This window comes from Cibotium barometz, chromosome 5 (genome assembly GCF_041138505.1).
Source record: "Cibotium barometz isolate CiBa-2024 chromosome 5, ASM4113850v1, whole genome shotgun sequence".
NCBI lineage: Eukaryota > Viridiplantae > Streptophyta > Polypodiopsida > Cyatheales > Cibotiaceae > Cibotium > Cibotium barometz.
The window spans coordinates 16,734,763-16,753,849 of NC_141050.1; the positions used below are offsets into that span (position 1 = coordinate 16,734,763).

Genomic DNA, 19,087 nt, shown 5'->3' on the forward strand with positions numbered 1-19,087 from the left:
TTGCAGCGGGATTGTTTCTACAGTGTTGACATTGTCACTTTCTCACATGTGATGTTTACTAGGAGTGTCTTCTACACACTTGGCCAGTGTCTTCTACACACTTGGCCAGTGTTGGCTTACTCTCATGGTTTGACATGTCACATGTATATTATTCATTGTGCGATTATGCATCTTTACACTTGCTATACATGCCACTGATCATGGCATCGCTGAGAGTTTACCTATCCTCTCATAGCATTGGCTGATGCCCACTCCGAGCCCCCACTTTTTCTCCCCATTTTCAGCTTTTCCCATTGCTGAATTTTTACTTTTATCAGCCCTACCATTGCTGATTTTTCCTCATCGGATCCTCCATTGATGAGTTTCCCTCTTGCAGCTTAGATTGCATGTCTCACACGCAAGACTTCTGGATCCTATTGCCTTTACACATGCGTATATCTGCTACCTCTTCGTATGTTTATCACTGGTGCAAATACAGAGCATTGACGTGGATTACATGCAATTCAACTTGGCATTTAGATGCTGGCCTTCAAGATGGTATTATGCGATGCCTCTTGATTTGATGCAGTTGATGTCCACATGATCTTTGCCATGCATTTCAGCTGATGCGTTTATGTACTACTGTGCTCTAGCATTAGCACTATGACATTGGGGATTCTCCTTTTCCCCGTCATATAGTGCTTGCTTTTCCCATTGGCACCGCAGTTCACTCTTACTGTGGAGCATAGTGTAGGGCAGCATTCACAGCTTTATCACCCTGCTGCTACCCGTTCACACCATTTTGAGGGACGTTTGTTGGTCATGTCCACTCCCGGCTAGTTCAGGTGTGAACCCAGCTTACTCATGGGCACTTTTTCCCTGTAACTGGGCATAGCTTTTCTCCCCGTGTGAACACACTTATGTGTGTTGGGCACTTAGCCCTAGGCTTTTTAGTACTCACTTGTACTTTGGGCACTTAGCCCTAGGCTTTTTAGTACTCACTTGTACTTTCATTTCATATCATTATTGAGTACACTTTTCCAGCACTCACATTTCTCTATGCTTGAGGCTGTGTGTGTGTGTGTGTGTGTGTGTGCAGGCTTGTTTTGTTCGCAAAGTCCACTATGTGGCAAGAGGTTTCTTTGAGGTCATTATGGTGGATGAGCACCATAAACAAACGCTTTTAGAGCACTCCCCTCTCTTCTATGGACAACAGATGGTTCATGTATTGCCATGGTCCCCCACCAGAGACTATCAGGCTTTGATTAAGCATCGCTGTCCTGTTTGGGTAGAAGTGGTGGACTTCCCCCAATGTTTGGCCTCCTTGTTACCTAAAATTGCAGCATCTCTAGGAAAGGTTGTATGCCCTCCTAGACCAAATGGCAACTCAAATCGATTCTGTATTTTATGGGACACAGATCAGCCCACTCCGGAATCTTATGCTGTTACCATAAATAACGTTTCCATGGGGAGTGCATTTTTCAGACTCAAATGGGGTCTTTTTGCAGGTGCATGCTTTGAGTGCAAAAAGTTTGGACATATGGCATCTCAATGCCCTCTGGTCCTCCATAAGATGCCGCCTGATGCCTTGCCCATCCCAATGCAAAATAAGGACACTCCTGGTCCTTTAGGGATTAAAAACAAAAGTATGAAGACTCCTGTTATGCCTCAAGAAAAAGGCAAAGTGCCAGTCTCTTCTCATATGAATGTAGCTGTGGCTAATCCCTCTACTTCTTCACCAAAAGGAAAAGAAAAGATACTTCAAGAAACCAGGCGTCCTTTACCTTCTAGAACTTGGAATGGAGCCTCCTCGAGTGGACATACCCCGGAAGAAAATTCTGGAATTGGCATCACCTGGGCTACTGTAACTGCAGGTCGTACTCTGTTTCCCGAAGAAGAGGCTGCTAGCTTGCTAGCCACCCGTCTCATAGATATTCCTCCTCCTGATCGAGGTGCAGACCCTGTGGAGGAAATGCAAGCTTGAGCTACTTTTTTTGTTCATGCTGTACATACACTATAAATATGATGTCATATATCACAGTTTTGACTCTTAATGTACAGGGTTTGTGTGACCCTAAAAAGTGGAAGATGGTTTGGGCATATTTGAAGCATTTGCAGCCAGATATCGTTGCTCTTCAGGAACACAATCAACATCACTATGCTGGACAGCAAGGCCATTATGCTGGTTATGATATTTTTTATGCAGGCCACCATGCCTTTTTGGGTGTACTTTTTCTTGTGAAACATCATTTGCAGCCAGTCATGGCATTTAATGACTTCCAAGGCAAATGGATGGTTATGCAGTGCTTTATTCAGGGTGAAATCTTTGAATTTGCATCGATATATGCACCTCAATCCTCTCAGGCTAGAGGACAGATATGGCAACAAATGAAATTGTACCCTTGGAGACAGAAAGCATTCATATGTGGAGATTTCAATAATGCCCCTCAACCTGGTGATAATACATCCGGTCGTACACATATGCTTGCTACTGAGAGATCTTCGTGGGCAGATTTTGTAGCAACGCTTAATCTGATTGATATTTGGAAAGAATCTCAGCCTCTGATGCCTGGGTATACCTTCCAACATAATGCTCAATCCACTTACAAAGCTCGATTGGATCGATGGTATCAGCTTGATCCGTTTCATTATGATACTCTCACAACCAAATTGTGGCTAGATTATACATTTACATATTCAGATCATGTACCCTTATGGCTTAGAGTTCATCTGCATGACATGCCCGATGACAGATTGCCACTTCGAAGGTTGCTTATCATCAATAATAGTTACCTGGAGCATGATGCATTCAAAGCACTGATACTTGAGGCCTGTCAGCCACTCTTTCCTCCATCTTTCATTGACTTGGATTATGCATGGACAGCTTTTATTGCTCGCATGCAATCAGTCATCCGTGATTATGGTAAACAGTATCTGAAAGGTTGGAGACAGACTGTCGCTTATGCTAAGCAAACATGCCAATCGTTAATTGAGCTTAGTCATCTTCGCTCTCTAACTTTGGCTGAAGCCACTTCTTTATGTCAAGCTCGTCACTGTATTCAGGTAAATGATCATCGAAAGCTTGTCAAATGGGAGATACGGGCACGACAAAAGGCGCTTTTGGACAAAGGCTGCTCTTCCAAAAAAAATTTCAGGAGTTTACATTCCAGAAAACAAGCTGCATCTATATGTCGCACTTTAATTTCAGATGACACGTGGACCTCCACCCGAGCACAATTGGCTGCGACTTGTGTTGCCCATTTCTCCTCTCAATTTGATGATGATGATTCTCACGCCATGGAAGTGTATGATGCACGTCATCAGTTATTACAGCATGTATCTCCCATCCTTTCTGCTACTCAAGCGCAACAACTAGAAACAAAATTCTCTGAACAAGAACTGTCTGATGCAATCAGGTCTTGTGGCCGATGGAAAGCTCAAGGATGGGATGGCCTTACAGTTGAATTTTTTCTTGCATATTGGGACACCCTCAAATTACCTTTGCTGCGTATGGTAAACATTGCCTGGGAGACAAGGCAAATGCCAGCTTCCTGGAAAAAAGGATTAATGAAGCTGTTGCCTAAAAAACACTTATGTCAGTCTTTGGCAGACTGGAGACCAATTACCCTTATGCCGGTGATATACAAGATTATCAGTAAAATGGTTGTTGATCGCATTAAGGGTTACTTGAATGATGGACTTCATTTTGCACAGTATGGATTTATTCCTCGCAGGCACTTTACAGATAACATTGCAAATGCTTATATCGGCATTGAATATGCCAAATACACGCAGCAGGATGTCTTATTATTGCAAGTGGATATTGCTAAGGCTTTTGATACTATTAAATGGGGGTTCATTCAAGAAACCATGCGTGCTCTGGGATTTGGAGAAAAAATGCAGAATATCATTTACTGGCTTTATGCTGATAGTCAGGCGGCTTGTATATTGTGAGGAGATCTCTCAGAATCATGGACTTTGCATCGTTCAGTTAGGCAGGGATGCCCTTTAAGTGCTCTTTTGTATGCTATAGCGACGCATCCCATGCTTCTTTATATGGATCATTTGGTTGATACTGGCAGTCTTCATGGATTGGACATTCAGAATAGACGTCAGTTGGTTGCTCAAGCTTATGCTGATGATTCTTTTTTTCTTCCTCGCAATACACATCAGGATCTCTCTACTTTGATGCAGGCTCTTTCTTTGTTTGCACTTGCGGCTGGCCTACAAATCAATTTTCAGAAATCTAAATTGCTGCCTTTGCATTCAAAACAGTGGCATAATTTGCTATGGCCAGGGGAAATAGTTCACTCCACTCATTTGATTCGGCATTTGGGATATCCTTTGGGATGGACAGTCACTCGCCGTCAACAAACAGATTGGGTCTTGGCAAAGCTCAAGAAAAAGTTGGAATACTGGAAACTTGCAACATGGCCTTTGCATGTTCGTTTACGGATTCTCCAATCCATCTTGGTTGCCTATATTCAGTTCTACCTTCCTCTCATCAGGTTTTCTCAGGGGGAGCTGAAATTCTTTATGTCCACCATCTTGGAGATATTCTGGAGATCGAAGCAGGGGAAAAAGAGTGTACGTTTGCTTTCGGCAAATCGTTTGTGTACCCCTAAAATGCATGGAGGCTTGAATATCCTTAATTTACAGGTGCATATTCTTGCCCACAGGGGTAAACTGATGCTTCAATTTTTGGAAGGCACTCAGCCTTGGACAGCGATGATCCATCATTTATTACTTCATCTGACGACTTCGGCTTTTGGCCATTGGCAACCTACTCATTGGGAATTTATTCTTGGTTACATTACTGGCAAAATTAAGGGTTGTCCTCTCATTTCTGGCTTGCTTGCTGATTGGAAGCTTGTCCTTTCAAATTTAAAATGGAATGGTCCTGACTCCTTACAAGGCAACTCTCTCCGCGCTGAGAGCATCCATTGGTCCAAAGCATTTTCAGTTCCCCTGGCGGTGCAAGAACCCCGGCGTTCATATTTTCTCCACTCAAAGGGTGTTACCTCTGTGGGAGATGTCATCCATCCTGATGGCTCCCCTCTTTCTTTTCCACAGGCTGCTGCACATTATGGCTTGGGACCTCACTATCGTCGTCTTTGGCATGATATAATTCAGATGCTTCAGCCTTTTTTGCCGATTCCACTGTTGGAAATTCGAGATCGCCTACAGGATTGGACTATCTCCTCTTTTGATTCTTCATGCCATCCCTTGAGGCTATCTGATATTACAGTTGCTGGTCTGTATAAACATTTGTTGCCATTGCCTTGGGTTTCTGAACGGGCAAATCTCTTCTGGCATATGCATCGGTCGTCTTTGTGGTGGAAATGGAAAAATGCTTCCAATGATTAAGCTCGTCCCTAGAAAGAGAAGAGTTGGATGTGGAACTATCATCTACACTCGCAACTACAGAATGGGAGGGACCTTTGCATTTAACAAATTTCCACACCTTTGCATATGACTGATCATGTTCGCAATTGCCTTTGAGTGAACCTAATATTTATTTTTCAACTCCATGAAACTCAAGAGCTCACTTGAGGCATGCGACTTAAGGCATCAACCGCGACATTGTATCAACCCTTGCGATACCTTAATTGAAAGTCTAATTCTTGGAGGATTTCTGCCCACCGAGCTTTACGACCTTTCAAATCAGTTTGAGTTGTCAACCATTTGATGCTCTCATGATCAAAGACAATCTCAAACTTAGCACTGTAGAGATAATGTCTCCACTTCCCTAGAGCATAAATGATGGCATAAAGCTCACGCTCATACATAGAATAATTCCGCTAAGCTCTATCCAACTTTTTGCTCTCAAAAGCTACCGGTCTTCCTCCTTGAAGAAGCACAGCACCAACTGCATGGTCACTAGCATCCATTTCAACCACAAACGGTTGATTAGGATCTATTATTGCCAACACACGTGCGGTAGCTATAGCAACCTTAAGACGATCGAAACTTTATTGTTGGTCATCACCCCAAGTAAATGTGACCCTTAGATTTTAATTGGTCCATCATTGGAACCACTAACTCAGCATAATCCCGGATGAATTTACGATAGAACCCTGCCAACCCAAGGCAGATTTGTAATTCCTCCAGATTGGTTCGATGAAGCCACTTAAGGATTACCTCTACCTTCGTAGGATCCATTTGAATTCCCTCTACCGAGATTATGTGATCCAAATAATGGATCTCCGAGGCAAAAAACTCACATGTGCTCTCTTTAGCGTAAGGTGCGTTTTGCCTTAGCAAATTGAACACTAATCGTAAGTGTTACGAATGCTCTTCCTCGGTGCGGCTAAAGATCAAAATATCATCAAGAAATACTACAACATATCGACCAAGATACAAGCATAACACGCTATCCATAAGCGTCACAAACGTAGCTAGAGCATTAGCTAGACAATACGGCATAACTAAAAACTCATAATGTCCAAATCTAGAACGAAAACTTGTCTTAGATACATCCTCCATGCGGATGCAAACTTGATGATCGCCCAATCTTAAGTCAATCTTGCTAAAGTATCGCGCACCTTGCAATTGATCAAACAGCTCATCAACTCCTGGTAACAGGTACTTATTCTTTATCATGATTGCATTCAAACCACGATAATCCACACACAAACACATAGACCCATCTTTTTTCCTCACCAATAAAATTGGTGATGCCCATAGCGAATTGCTAGGTCTAATGAAGCCCCTGGCGAGGTAGTCAACAAGCTGACGCTCTACCTCACTGGCTTCACTAGCGCTAAGCCGATACAGAGGCTTGCAGATCGGTTTAGCATCCATGAGCACTTCAATGGCATGCTGGACATTGCGCTCAAGAGGTAAACCAGACAGCAAGTTGCTTAGAAACACATCACGAAATTCAAGCAAAAGACTTTGCAAAGAATTAGAAACTTGTCGAGTGAGCTTAGGAAAAAATTGAGCTTATTCATTATTATGCATAGCACTAACATGTTGTTCATATATGACAGAATTGAGAGGTTTAATACACTGCAAATCATGAAGAGAAGTATAACTTTCCGTACCCTTGGTAAAGATATACAAACTGGAATTAAAATCACCACCACTAGCATCATCATGAGACAAAACTGAAGGAAACATGTAACACGAAAAGAGATTTTCTATTTCATGAGCATATACAAGGCGGTCCACTTCAGTAGAACAAATGAGTGAAAATGGGGGCATATTGCGCTCACCTTGCAAACGAGCTTGTTTACCATTAATCTCAAAATCAAAAGTATTATCTAGATAACTACAAGAAAGAGATGGTCCTAAATTAAACAACCATTCACAACCCAAAATAACATCAGTTCTAGTAATATGTATAACCTGAAAATCTAAGTGCATGTCATATCCCTGAATAATGAGTGGTACGGGTTTGACCCGATTCGTGTCCCATACCATAGTAGTTAGAAAACGCATCTCCTACAAGGAAGGAAACGTTTCCTTGTAGAAAACGCGTTTTTTTCACACAAATTTTGTAACATTTTTTTTTCCCCAAAATCTCACGTCCACAACAGGCGACTCTTTTGATAAACATTTCTTTGGTTTCTGTGCGCTGCTTGTCTCTCATCGTCAACATCAAATTCAGCTCTGCTCGGCCTGCCCCAAACTTGCACGTTTTCTCCCTCGGGTCGCGTGTCTAAAGCCAGGTGTGTTTTTTTTATCAAACATGCTTGCTAATTTTGGCCAATTTGGGGCAAGATGGAGATGCTGAAAATTGGGGGTTTTCTTCACAGAGACCCCATTAAGCCTCCAACATTTGCTTAGACTCTGCCCAAGGGTCTTAACCAAGTATGTAATCCATTATATGGTTGATTTTGGTCAATTGAAATGCTTTGAAAATTGAGGGTTTCTCCACAGACACACTCCTTCAACAGAATGCCTCACACAAGAGATGATATGTGGACCCATGTGATCGAATAGGCCTCCTATAAGGGTGGAAGTGCTTCCAAATGGAAGTGCAAGTATTGTGGGTTGCAGTCCGATAGCAGCATAGACCGGCTAAAGGCTCGTTTCACAAGTTTAGCGGGGAAAGGAGTCAGCCCTTGTCCACTTGTGCCGGATGCTATCAAGGCATCATTACAAGAGTGGAAGAGAGACAAATTATTAGGCCAAATGAAGTTACCAGCAAAGGAGAGGAATGAAGATGACGAGGAGGAACATGTGGATGTCTCAGTTACAGGTGCAAGAGGCCACCTGAGAGCTCACAAAGCTCTTCATACAATGTGCTTTGTCTTTCAATACGTGCGCACAGCACGATGGAAAAAGGCCATGAGGGCAATCAGCCACATAGGATGTGAGTGGGAGGGGCCCTCTTACGTGGCCTTGTGCACACACGAGCTTAGAAGGGAGAGATAAGCTGTGGAGATGGAGGTAGAGCCTCTGAAAGAAACATGGAAAAAATATGGATGCACTCTTCTATGTGATGGATGGTCGGATGTCAAAAATAGGAATGTTTATAACATCCTCATCTCATCATGCAAGGGCACAATGTTCTTGCGTGCCATAGATGCATCCATAGCAGGCACACTGGTGAAGACAGGTGAGTACATTTGGCGACAAATTCGAGAGGCTGTCATGGAGATTGGGCCACAGAATATAGTGCAGGAGATCACTAATAATGGCTCAAATTGTGTCTCCATGGGAAGGATGCTTGAGGAGAAGTTCCTGCCATTCTTTGGACTCCATGTGCTGCTCATAGCTTGGACCTCCTCATCAAGGATGTGGCAAAGATAGGCTGGGTGTTAGACATCTTTGAGACCTCTCGCATGATGGTAAAGTTTAAGACAAAGAGGCCAAAGGTGCTTCCTGCCATTCTTTGGACTCCATGTGCTGCTCATAGCTTGGACCTCCTCATCAAGGATGTGGCAAAGATAGGCTGGGTGTCAGACATCTTTGAGACCTCTCGCATGATGGTAAAGTTTAAGACAAAGAGGCCAAAGGTGCTTGCTATGTATCGAGCACACGGCGACTTAGAGCTTCTTAAACCTTCTATCACTAGATTCGCATACACATTCATTGTGGTTGAGAGGCTTGTGAGAGTCCGCCATGGACTCCTACACACAGTGGTTTCTAGGGAGTGGATGGCTTGGGATGATCGTGGCAGTCCCAAGGTTGGTGCATTTGTACGCGTTGTCATGAGGGACACTTGGTGGCAAGAGGCTAAAGCCCTCGTAAAGACCATTCAGCCTATTTATAGTGCTCTTTGCATCAAGGCCATGGAGGGCAGCACTCTAGGACTCCTGTATGAGTTCATGGATAGAATTGGTGAAGCTTTGAACCGCTGCATTGTCTTATCAGCAGAGGTATGCTGCATTATGCATGCACTCTTAGTCTCTCTTCAATCTTGTATAGTATCATGTTAATGACATTATACTGTATACATTTCATACTGTTTTTGTAGGGTTCAGGACATCCGAGCCGTGTGGAACACACGATGGGATTGGTTTCATAAACCAATCCATCATAAACCAATCCATGGAGTCGCTCAATATTGCATCCTCTTTGGAGAAATGAGGAGCAATACAATAATGAGAAGCTTGAGGATGGATGGCAGCAGTACATCTAGAGATACACATGAGGGGATGTGGACCTGCTAAGGCAGTTGGAAGATGAGTTACTTATTTTCCGAAATGGTAGCTTGTAATTTGGTTCAGTGACGGCCAAAAGCTACAGCCAGTATCATGGTGGGAGAAATATCGCATCAACACCCCTCACTTGGTGAGTCTTGACTCATAACTCTTAAGTCTTGCATCAGAATCCACTTGTAGTATACTTATAAGTTATTACTAACAAGGGCTTCAATTTCAGAAATCCCTCGCCATTGGAGTGAGGGTACCCACATCGTAGAGGTTATACAACACTCATGCGTGGCATTGGTATGGCATACTTGAACCTGAGAAAACTTTTGAGAAGCCTCAAGTGGCAAGACTTACTGTCTTACTACCGCCCTTATCGACATCCTTGCCACGGTTCTTTGGACAATTCTGTTTATCGTGATCAGCAACCATGCAAATAAAACATAATTTTTCCTTTTGACCTCGCTCGTAATCTTGTGGAGACAAGAGACCCCTTGGCCCCTTAGCCTTCTTAACCGCGTCACTACCTTGTTTGGCCCCCTTCCGTTTATTCCCCTTAGAACTAAGGAAGTCGGATGCTCCAACCCAAGGTGTCTTGGCCGTGCATTTCTTCTCAATATTATCATCGAAGATCTCTGCGCTCTTTATGGCCTCTTCTAAAGTTTAAGGATATTGGGTTTTAACCTTAGTCTTATATTCATTATCTAAACCACACAAAAAACCTCATACTTTCTGAAAATCATCCAAACCCTCAAGCTTGAGAATTATCTCGCGATACGTAGAAATATATTGGTTCAACGTAAGACCTTCCATCTTACAGTTGTTCCAAGCATTCCAGTTGTGATCCTTCTCGTTCTCGGGTAAGAATTCTTTCCGAAAAAGTGCCTCAAACGAAGCCCATGACGTACGTCAATCGCTCTCGCTGAGGCTCATCCACCACTTGTAGGCCTTGCCCTCAAGCGTAAGACTTGCCTCGAGAGCACGAATAGCATCAGGAGAACACTTCAAAAGGTGAAAGTCCGTCCACTTTTGTAAAAAAGTGTCCAATGCATCTTTATCACGCTCCTTCTCTTCCCCGCGGAACACAGGAGGCTTCATGCTCTTGAGCATAGCTGCCACTTCTTGATTCCCGAGCGTTTCGGTGTCTTGAGTTGACCCCCCATGGGTAGATGCCCCTAGAGTATCAACCGGGACACTTCGAAACCCTGAATGAGAGACCAACTACTGGAGAGTCACTTGCATGGTTTGTAAACTTAAAGAAAGAACAAGTAAACTTTATTCGATACGTTGTGTGCGTGATTCTAATAAAGCGCGTGCGTGTAAATCCACAAATCCGTGATCACCCACATCCAGATCAGCCATATTGATGACCGCCATGCTGTTGACCCCCAGAATGCTCAGAAACTTCAGAGGTCATAGTAACAAATCAAATTCGTGTGCAAGATGAAGTCTAGTACTTGACCAAAACCGGCTCACCGAAAATGAAACTCTTACTACTATATGAAGTGATGTGGCTCGTCTACACACACTCCTTGTTGTTGATTGCACTGCCTTTGTGCTTGTTGTGTGGCACTTCCGCTGCATGCTATCTTGGCTATGGCGAAAAAGTTTCCTCTCCTCACGGCCGGTTGTTGGCCACCAGACGGTTGTCCTTCACGGCAATGCGCATGACTCATGTGTTGCCCACCGTTTGCACCTGGTCTTGTGGTACACGTGTTGGTCTTGTGAGGCTCTCTTTCATGCTGTGTGGCGGCACTATAGATAAAGAGAGAGAAAAAGCCTCGTCTCCTACGTGACGGCCAGCTATGTGCGGCCTGTAGTAAGCACCGTGATCCCCCCACGGGCTGTTGATCGCCCCTATCCGTGTGGACAAGTAACGGGAGAGAAAGAGAGAAACTGTTGATCGCCCCTTCCTGTGCAGACAAGTAACAGGAGAGAGAGAGAGAAATGAAATGAAATGAAATGTTATATTAACGTCTACATCATGGTGGATCTGATACAATGTCTGGATAAAAAACCAGAAAATGAAAAATAAAGATGGTACTACTGGCACCTAGAAAATGAAACTGGAACTGGAAGGTAAACATAAACCCTTATAGGGTGTGAATATAGTGAAAGGGGGGGGGGGGGGGGGGGTACGCTATGGAGGTGAGTGGAGCACAGTGAGGGGATACAATATCATGTGGGACGGGGGGGTACACTATGGAGGTGCCTCCATCTCTCAATGTAGTCAGAAGCCTCATCCACATACATACCAAACAATAAAGGAGATAACGGGCAACCTTGCTTCACTCCTATAATGGAGTGAACCAAAGTAGAGACCCCCTTTGGAGTGCGTACCTGTTCTGCAACTCATCTATATAAAGCCATAATCCCCCATATGAGCTCTGTGGGTACCCCCATCTCCTGTAATCGCCTCATCAATATGGCTCTAGGCACTGTATCAAATGCTTTGCGGAAGTCCGCAAAGCTACAATAAATCCGTCGCCCATGAGACCTGCCCTCCTCAATAATGGCCCGCAGAGTCAAGATGTGGTCAAGAGTAGAGAAACCTAACCTGAACCCTGCCTGTCCCTCTGCTCGAATGCCCTCTCTCTCTGCCCATCTACTCAACTGCTGCTAAGAATGGATGCATATAGTCGTGCTAGTGTGTGACCAATCATAATAGTGCGATAATTCCTTGGCTCCATAGGGTCCCCTGACATGAAGATAGGCACGATGGTGGACATACTCCAAGTCTCGGGTGAGCCTTCACACACAGCACGATTGAACATCACTGCTAGAAGCTCTGCCAGCATGTCTCCTCACGCGGCTCGGTTGCCTGCGCGCGTTGACGGCGCTGATGTTGTTGCGGTTATGATGGAGCCTCCCGCGTAGAGAAAAGCAGAGGATGATGGAGGAAGGAACTTGCTCTGATACCAGTATGAGACCTCCTAGAAGAGAATAGGACAACTCTCCACCCAACCGCCGGATATAGACCCTAGCCAGCTAACTATAGACTTGGCCGTCCACACTAGTCCGGACTCCCCTGAACCAGCCAACTCCCCCTAGCCTTACCCTTGTCCTAACAGATGTGATGTGGGGTGGCGGGTTCCCTACAAACAAGGCATCAGAGCATCATGACCTGCCACACCTCTATCGGGCTCCAATCGAAATGTGACATCAACTCGCCAAATTGGTACTCCATACGTGGTTGCTAGTCTAACATGTGAAAAAGAAGAGACTTTGATGTACCTGCTAGAAATGTCCCTGGAAGCATTGCCTCTCTAGGCGTGAAAAAGATGCATGACCCCTAGCCAATCTTGCCTCTGTAGCTGATTTCATATGGAATTTTAGCCCTACGAGTACAACATAAGTATGTATACTCTTTCACTATATCCACTGGTTGGCTGTCAAATGTTAAAGTGTCACTATGCAACCCCCCACAGCTCTATGTTATAGGAGATGGATATTGACTTAACCACATCGAATATAAAATCACTGAAATAAACAAAACTGAATGGAAAAATAGAAACAAAACCATTCATGTTGTAGAGTCTCAGACACCATCTTAAACCAACTTGCAATATCAAAGATTAGACATGGCATCAACATAGCTTCTTCTTTTATTTCATATTACCAAACTCACATAGCACTCCCACAAGAGCTCAATCCATTGATCACCCCCAAGCTCCAATAGTCTCCACATACAACTATCCGGGTTTCCCATCGCAGTGGTAACCTGCCTCACTCTCATATATATTAGATTTTCTAAAATGAAACTCCGTTGAGACACACATGCTTCCGCAAAAACTAGATCCATCTTTCTCTCATTTTGTATCACCATATTAATGTCAAATTATGCAATTTTGTATGTTTATGCACTAAGCTTAGATCGAGAGGTCTAGAGCTCAAATATAAACAATTTTGTATGTTTATGCAATAGGTTTAAATCAAAAGATCTAGAGCTCTTATAAGAGTGTCAAACCAACCATGCTTCTTTCCAACCATGTACTTGAGGGAAGATTCTTCTTCAACTTACTTGGAGAGTTGCAGATCCCTTCCTTCTGTGGAATTTTCTCCACTACCTTGTATTCTTTAACATCCCGAGCACAAGTATGATTCTTCCTTTAAGGTTACACATTCTCTATTTTCATTGGCTTTGAAGATCATTTTAGAGCTACAAAAATTTTCAGCAAATAAAACCTTAAAGGAAGAATCATTCAACGTACTTGTGCTCCGGGTGTTAAAGGATACGAGGTAGTGGAGAAAATTCCATAGAAGAAAGGACCCCCAAACTCTCCAAGGAAGCTGAGGAAGAATCTTCACTCAGATACATGGTTGGAAAGAAGTATGATTGGTCTGACACTTTCATTAGAGCTCTAGATCTTTTGATTTAAACACAGTGCATAAGCATATAAAATTATTATGGTGACACAAAATGACAAAGATAATAAGACTAAGACTGAGAATGAGATTGATCCCACTCCAATGGTCAATTGGGCATGTGTTCTACGGAAGCATGTGTGTCTCAAGGGAGACCGATTCTATAGAATCTAATATATATGAGAGCGAGACACATTACCACTACAGTGGGAGACCCGGATAGTTGTATGTGGAGACAACTCAAGCTCAGGGGTCGAGCTCATGAGGAGTGTTTCGTATCTCTGGTGATACGAAATAAAAGAAGTGTATGTTCATGACATATCTTATCTTTGATATTGTAAGTTGGTTTCAGATGGTGTCTAAGGTTCTACAATGTGACTGGTTTTATTTATATTTAAATAAAAATTTGTTCTAAATTTTTCATTGTCTTTCGCTTATTTCAATGATTTATATTCTGTTGTGGTAAAGTCTTGCAATATCCATCTCCTATAACTTTAAGCCTTACAGAGTGTGTGTCTAAGAAGCAAGGCTTTTTCATTGAGCGTGCAATGTGCGTACATTAGGGAAGTAGGGTGGACAAGTTAATATCATCTTCATGGGAGAAACAATAGTGATGTAATCTTGGATGGAGTTGATGGTAGGCTTTTCAAGATTTTGCAGGCTCTACTTTTCTTGCTTTGTCTTTTGATCTCTTTGTCTTTTCTTCCCTGTGAATGAGAGAAATCATCAAGCTAGCCATCGAACCATGCCCCTTTATGAATGCAAGCTTTATCACAATCTCTCTTCTCTAAAAAATGCCACCCACGGCACTAACACAAACCAAACATAGATTTAAAAAATTGTCACAGTGAAAAACCAGTATGGTTTTTCATGCCACATCAACATAGCAAGGAAAGCATCTAACTTCAAAATTGACTCCATACAAAACTAAAAGCACATGTCAATTAACATGTAATGGGAGATGAAAAATAGAAACTTCAAAAAAAATCTACAACTTCATTTTACCCTTTTTGCCCTTACAAAGCTGCCATCGGGACAACATGCTGCCCTGCCGTTTCACAAAGGCAAGCCAATAGATTATGCGAATAGTCCTGTCTCAGAGTTTCATTCAATGATGTCCACATCCATCTATCCTGAGTGCGTTATGATTGGCAAAACCTGGAAAGCAAGAGCTAAGGAGTGTCTATGTGATTTCCTCCTGTCTGCTAGGGTGTTGGTGGGGTGGACTAAGGAGTGTCTAATCTGTTTCCTCCTGACAGAGAGGGTATGAAAAACTGATCTCCTCAGCTACTGTACTGAGCAATGAGAGTAAAGCATTTTCTACTGTCTCACTACTTGTGCCAGCCCACGGCAAGATCCATAATACTCATCAGCTCCATCTCTCTCCCTCTCTCTACACGCCACCTGTTTGATGAGGCATAACATAGTCCCATAGATACTTTCAATGCATATGTTAAGTGGCATCTGGATAAACCCCTCCAATATCAGCATGAGAATAAGACCTCTAAAAAGAATCATCCTCAGATAGCACATGAAAAAAGTTCAATCCATGTTTTACAGACGTGGAACTGCCAAAATTCATATTATTTACTATTATGTTTAATCCTGTCTTGACAACCTTACAGAGTCCATCTCTGATAACTATTTTCCACTTGCCAGGTGTCCCACCATCAGTGGGTGTTTGGGAGTCTGATCCGGGGTTTAAGTCACCTTATCTCCATTACTCAAGTAGCTACAACTATAGTGTCTAGTGAGAGGTCACAGGACTGTGGATGAAGATCTGGCAGCAGGCATACCTGCATAGTTTCTGAGCAGTCATAAAGTAAGTCCTGCTTCTTGCTCTTCTTTGTGATCTACAAGAGAGGAAGTGCTGAGCAGAGATTTTCTCTAAATGGTTAGTGGTCTACCGTGGTATTCAGCATCTTTATCTCTTTGTTGCCTTATCTCCATCCCAAGATCTGCTATAAATCTCTCAAGGTATTTCATAGTTAGCCTTGAAGCATACTGCCTACTCCAATGGAGTTCAAGAGTTAGCTGTGACCTGCCCTGAGTCCAATCTATGTAATGTCTGCTCTGACAAGCTATGCAAAAGAAATCACGAAGGCTAAGAGTCAAGAAAAACTATATTGAAGAACATGGGAGAATGATGGTTTTACATCTGCAGTCTCAGAGATTGCATCACGTATCTTCCCCATAGCAGTCTTCGAGCCAATATTGATGACTACTGCTCGTGCTCGTCCAACAGTTACCACAGTGCCCTGCAAGTGAAAAGCCATCCAAAATTAGGTTTATGCTACTAGTACGAAAACCAAAATTGATTTCAGAGACCAAAGATGCCAAGTTAGGCTTACAGAAAACAGTATGTTAGTTTTGTCTTGATACACAGCTTTCTCGGCATTTGTAGCATCAATAGTTTTTACCACAGAACAACTTTCCCCTGCCATCAAAACACAATAGATAAGAAAACCGTCTTTCTTCACTTCACAGTTCTCACCATGTTTGCAAAAAATTGTACAGCAGTCTCTGAGATCAAATTGGTAAAGAATCTAAAAAAACTGTAAAAATGGAGGATGCATGTAGAGCTATCAGAACAAAAGTTGAAAAAGGCATAGGGATGTGATGTGGGATGACATGTGAATGTCACATGGTGGATTGCAGACCTTGAAGAATTTTCTCCAAACGGCTCCTGTTTGAGGGCTGTGTGCTTGCTCTTTGTCAAGGCAACGGAGTTACAAAGGTTCATGAGAATCTACGCAACTCCTGGCTGCGTGGTACCCTTCAAACTCCTTGGTACTAAAATGGTGGTAATGTGTGCATGGAGCAGAACTCTCTAAGTTCCTGCCCTTGGTGCTCCTTGGTACTGAAACCATCTGCTGTGAGCATAAGGAACTGATGTCGGTAAAGTCTCATCCTGTGAAGTAGGGTCTTCCAGGTCCTATGGATGTATATCTGCCAGATGTCATCTCTCATAACTCTGTGCAGTTCCTGGCCGGGTAGTGCCCTTGGTACTCCTTGGTACTGAAATGGTGGTCATTAGCATGGACAGACAATGGGTTGTCATCCTCGTTGCAATCCCAATTGCATGCATGAAGACAACAAGGGAGAGAGACCATGGGTTATTAGCGTGGACAGACCATGGGTTGTCATCCTCGTTGCAATCCCAATTGCATGCATGAAGACAACAAGGGAGAGAGAGAGAGAGAGAGAGGTATATTAAGCGTCTACTAAAGACTCAATGGGCCCAAAGTGATACAATAATGTCAATGGCATATCTCATCATGGAATGCAAAATAAAACAAAAATAAAACAAAAGCAAAACATAGCTATCTCACTGAGGTGATACAAAACTGTCCATGGAAACTCATCATGCAATTCCATGAACATGGAACATGAGAGGAGCACCAGCCCCCAATAGATGGTATACCACTCTCCAAAATATCAAGCATGGGGCTAATGAGAGAGAGAGAAGGAAGAAATAAAGTAATATTAACGTCTACAAAAGAAATCAAGGGTCTATGAGACCATAAGTGGCACAATGATACCATAGATATAATAACTAAGAAATGGAGAAAGTAACTGAGAGAAAAGAAAAAACGACTATCACTAGTGTATACAGATGTGATGTCAGCATGTGACCCTATACAAGAGAAACTAGTCATGATCAACTAATAAGGATGCCCTCCTCAGCTGATACAGGTCCGTGGTGGCTGAGAGAATATCTGGCCGCTGTGATGGAAGAAAATCATGGCGTCAAATAACCTCCTGGATCTGCATCTCTCTGGTGGAGGGTCATGATGCTTTGGATCGAGGACGTCTGGCGAGCAAAATAGATCGAGCTCTATCACTAAGGACCCTTCTAGGGTGGAGAACCGGACCACTAGTGTGGGCAGTGGGCTTTGATATGGAGGATGCATGAGGACTGATGCTTGCCTCCCAATGATGTGGAGAAGATCATAAGCAAGTGGGACAAGATAAAGCAGAAAGATAATGAACCTGTGCAGCCATGTGTGAACAAATTTTGGAATATCTATTTGGAGGTCTCTCCATTTCTGTTCGTGTGTGACATAAATTGCAGCGTTCTGGAAACGAGACTTCTATTATGTATGAAAAATTTTTACAAAATGGAGATTTCACACCAAGCAAGCTGGAGATCTCAACCAATCAAGAGCCATGTGCTGCAAATAGGGTCCCGAATGAGAGGATGTGAAAAAGATACCAATGTCCGCCGACTCTCTCATAAACTGGCCGCGCTTCCTCTCCACAGTCCTCGAAGATCCCTGGATTCTGGCCCAAGTAGCCATAATGGTGTGAATAATATCACTCCAAATCCTGCAGACACTGAGAAACAAGAACGGGAGTACCCTCAATGGCCTCGGTGCATCTAGCCTTCCAAATATTCCAGGCTGAGATGCTAGCAACAATCTCCCAAGAGCTGTCTAACCTCTGTGCCGGAGGGACAAAGTGTGAAAGTGGCAAATCCTGAACACAACACTGCCGAGCAACTCCTTGCCTAACCATAATGGCCAAGCTCCTGTCAGTCCCCTCGAATCTCAGCTGAGGCCCAGATTGTGTCAACCAAATGATAGAACCAAAAGAAATGATAGCATCATCTTAATCCTACCAAAGAGGTGTGCAATCACAAACCAAACCCTCTATGCTTCCCTGCATTCCCATAAACAATGGTAAACTGACTCCAAAACTCCTGCACATCTAGGGCATGCTGGGCAAGCACCAGTAACAAACCTCCACTGATTGGTGGCTAGACCAATATGAAGAGAAACCCAAATAAAGGAGAAAATCTGTGGCTTCCTATAAGAATGCCACAATCTCTGCCAAAATACCCTCTGAATGTCAGTCGAAATGCCGCAAGATTCCCAATGGGGTCTAAGAGTAGGGACTCTCTGAATGTGTCCCAAGATAAGATGTCTGGCATTCCACACCGTATAACTGAAAAAAGGCATGCTTTTCAAAGAGTTACAAGCATCCTTCCACTCCCACTCACCGGGGTCCCAATGCAAATGTTTGATAGGGCAGCCACCATACAACCAAAGGCTAACACTCTCTGTGATCATCCCCTGGGGGGGGGGGGTGGTCAACAAAGACGTGTTTCCATAACCTGCCAACAACTCTGACTGGACGAA

At 43.3% G+C, this 19,087-nt stretch overlaps 1 protein-coding gene across 2 annotated transcripts in view; it reads right to left on the reverse strand.

Moving 5' to 3' along the window:
* LOC147638127 (calcium-transporting ATPase 3, endoplasmic reticulum-type-like) overlaps positions 1-19,087 on the reverse strand; it is a 156,635-nt gene that overhangs the window by 54,145 nt on the left and 83,403 nt on the right. For both annotated transcript variants that reach the window (XM_086798040.1, XM_086798039.1), the window contains exons 10-11: positions 16,298-16,383; positions 16,103-16,204 (exon numbers count right to left, since the gene is read on the reverse strand). In XM_086798040.1, the coding sequence (XP_086654166.1) occupies positions 16,103-16,204; positions 16,298-16,383 (188 nt within the window). The remainder of the gene's footprint in view (positions 1-16,102; positions 16,205-16,297; positions 16,384-19,087) is intronic.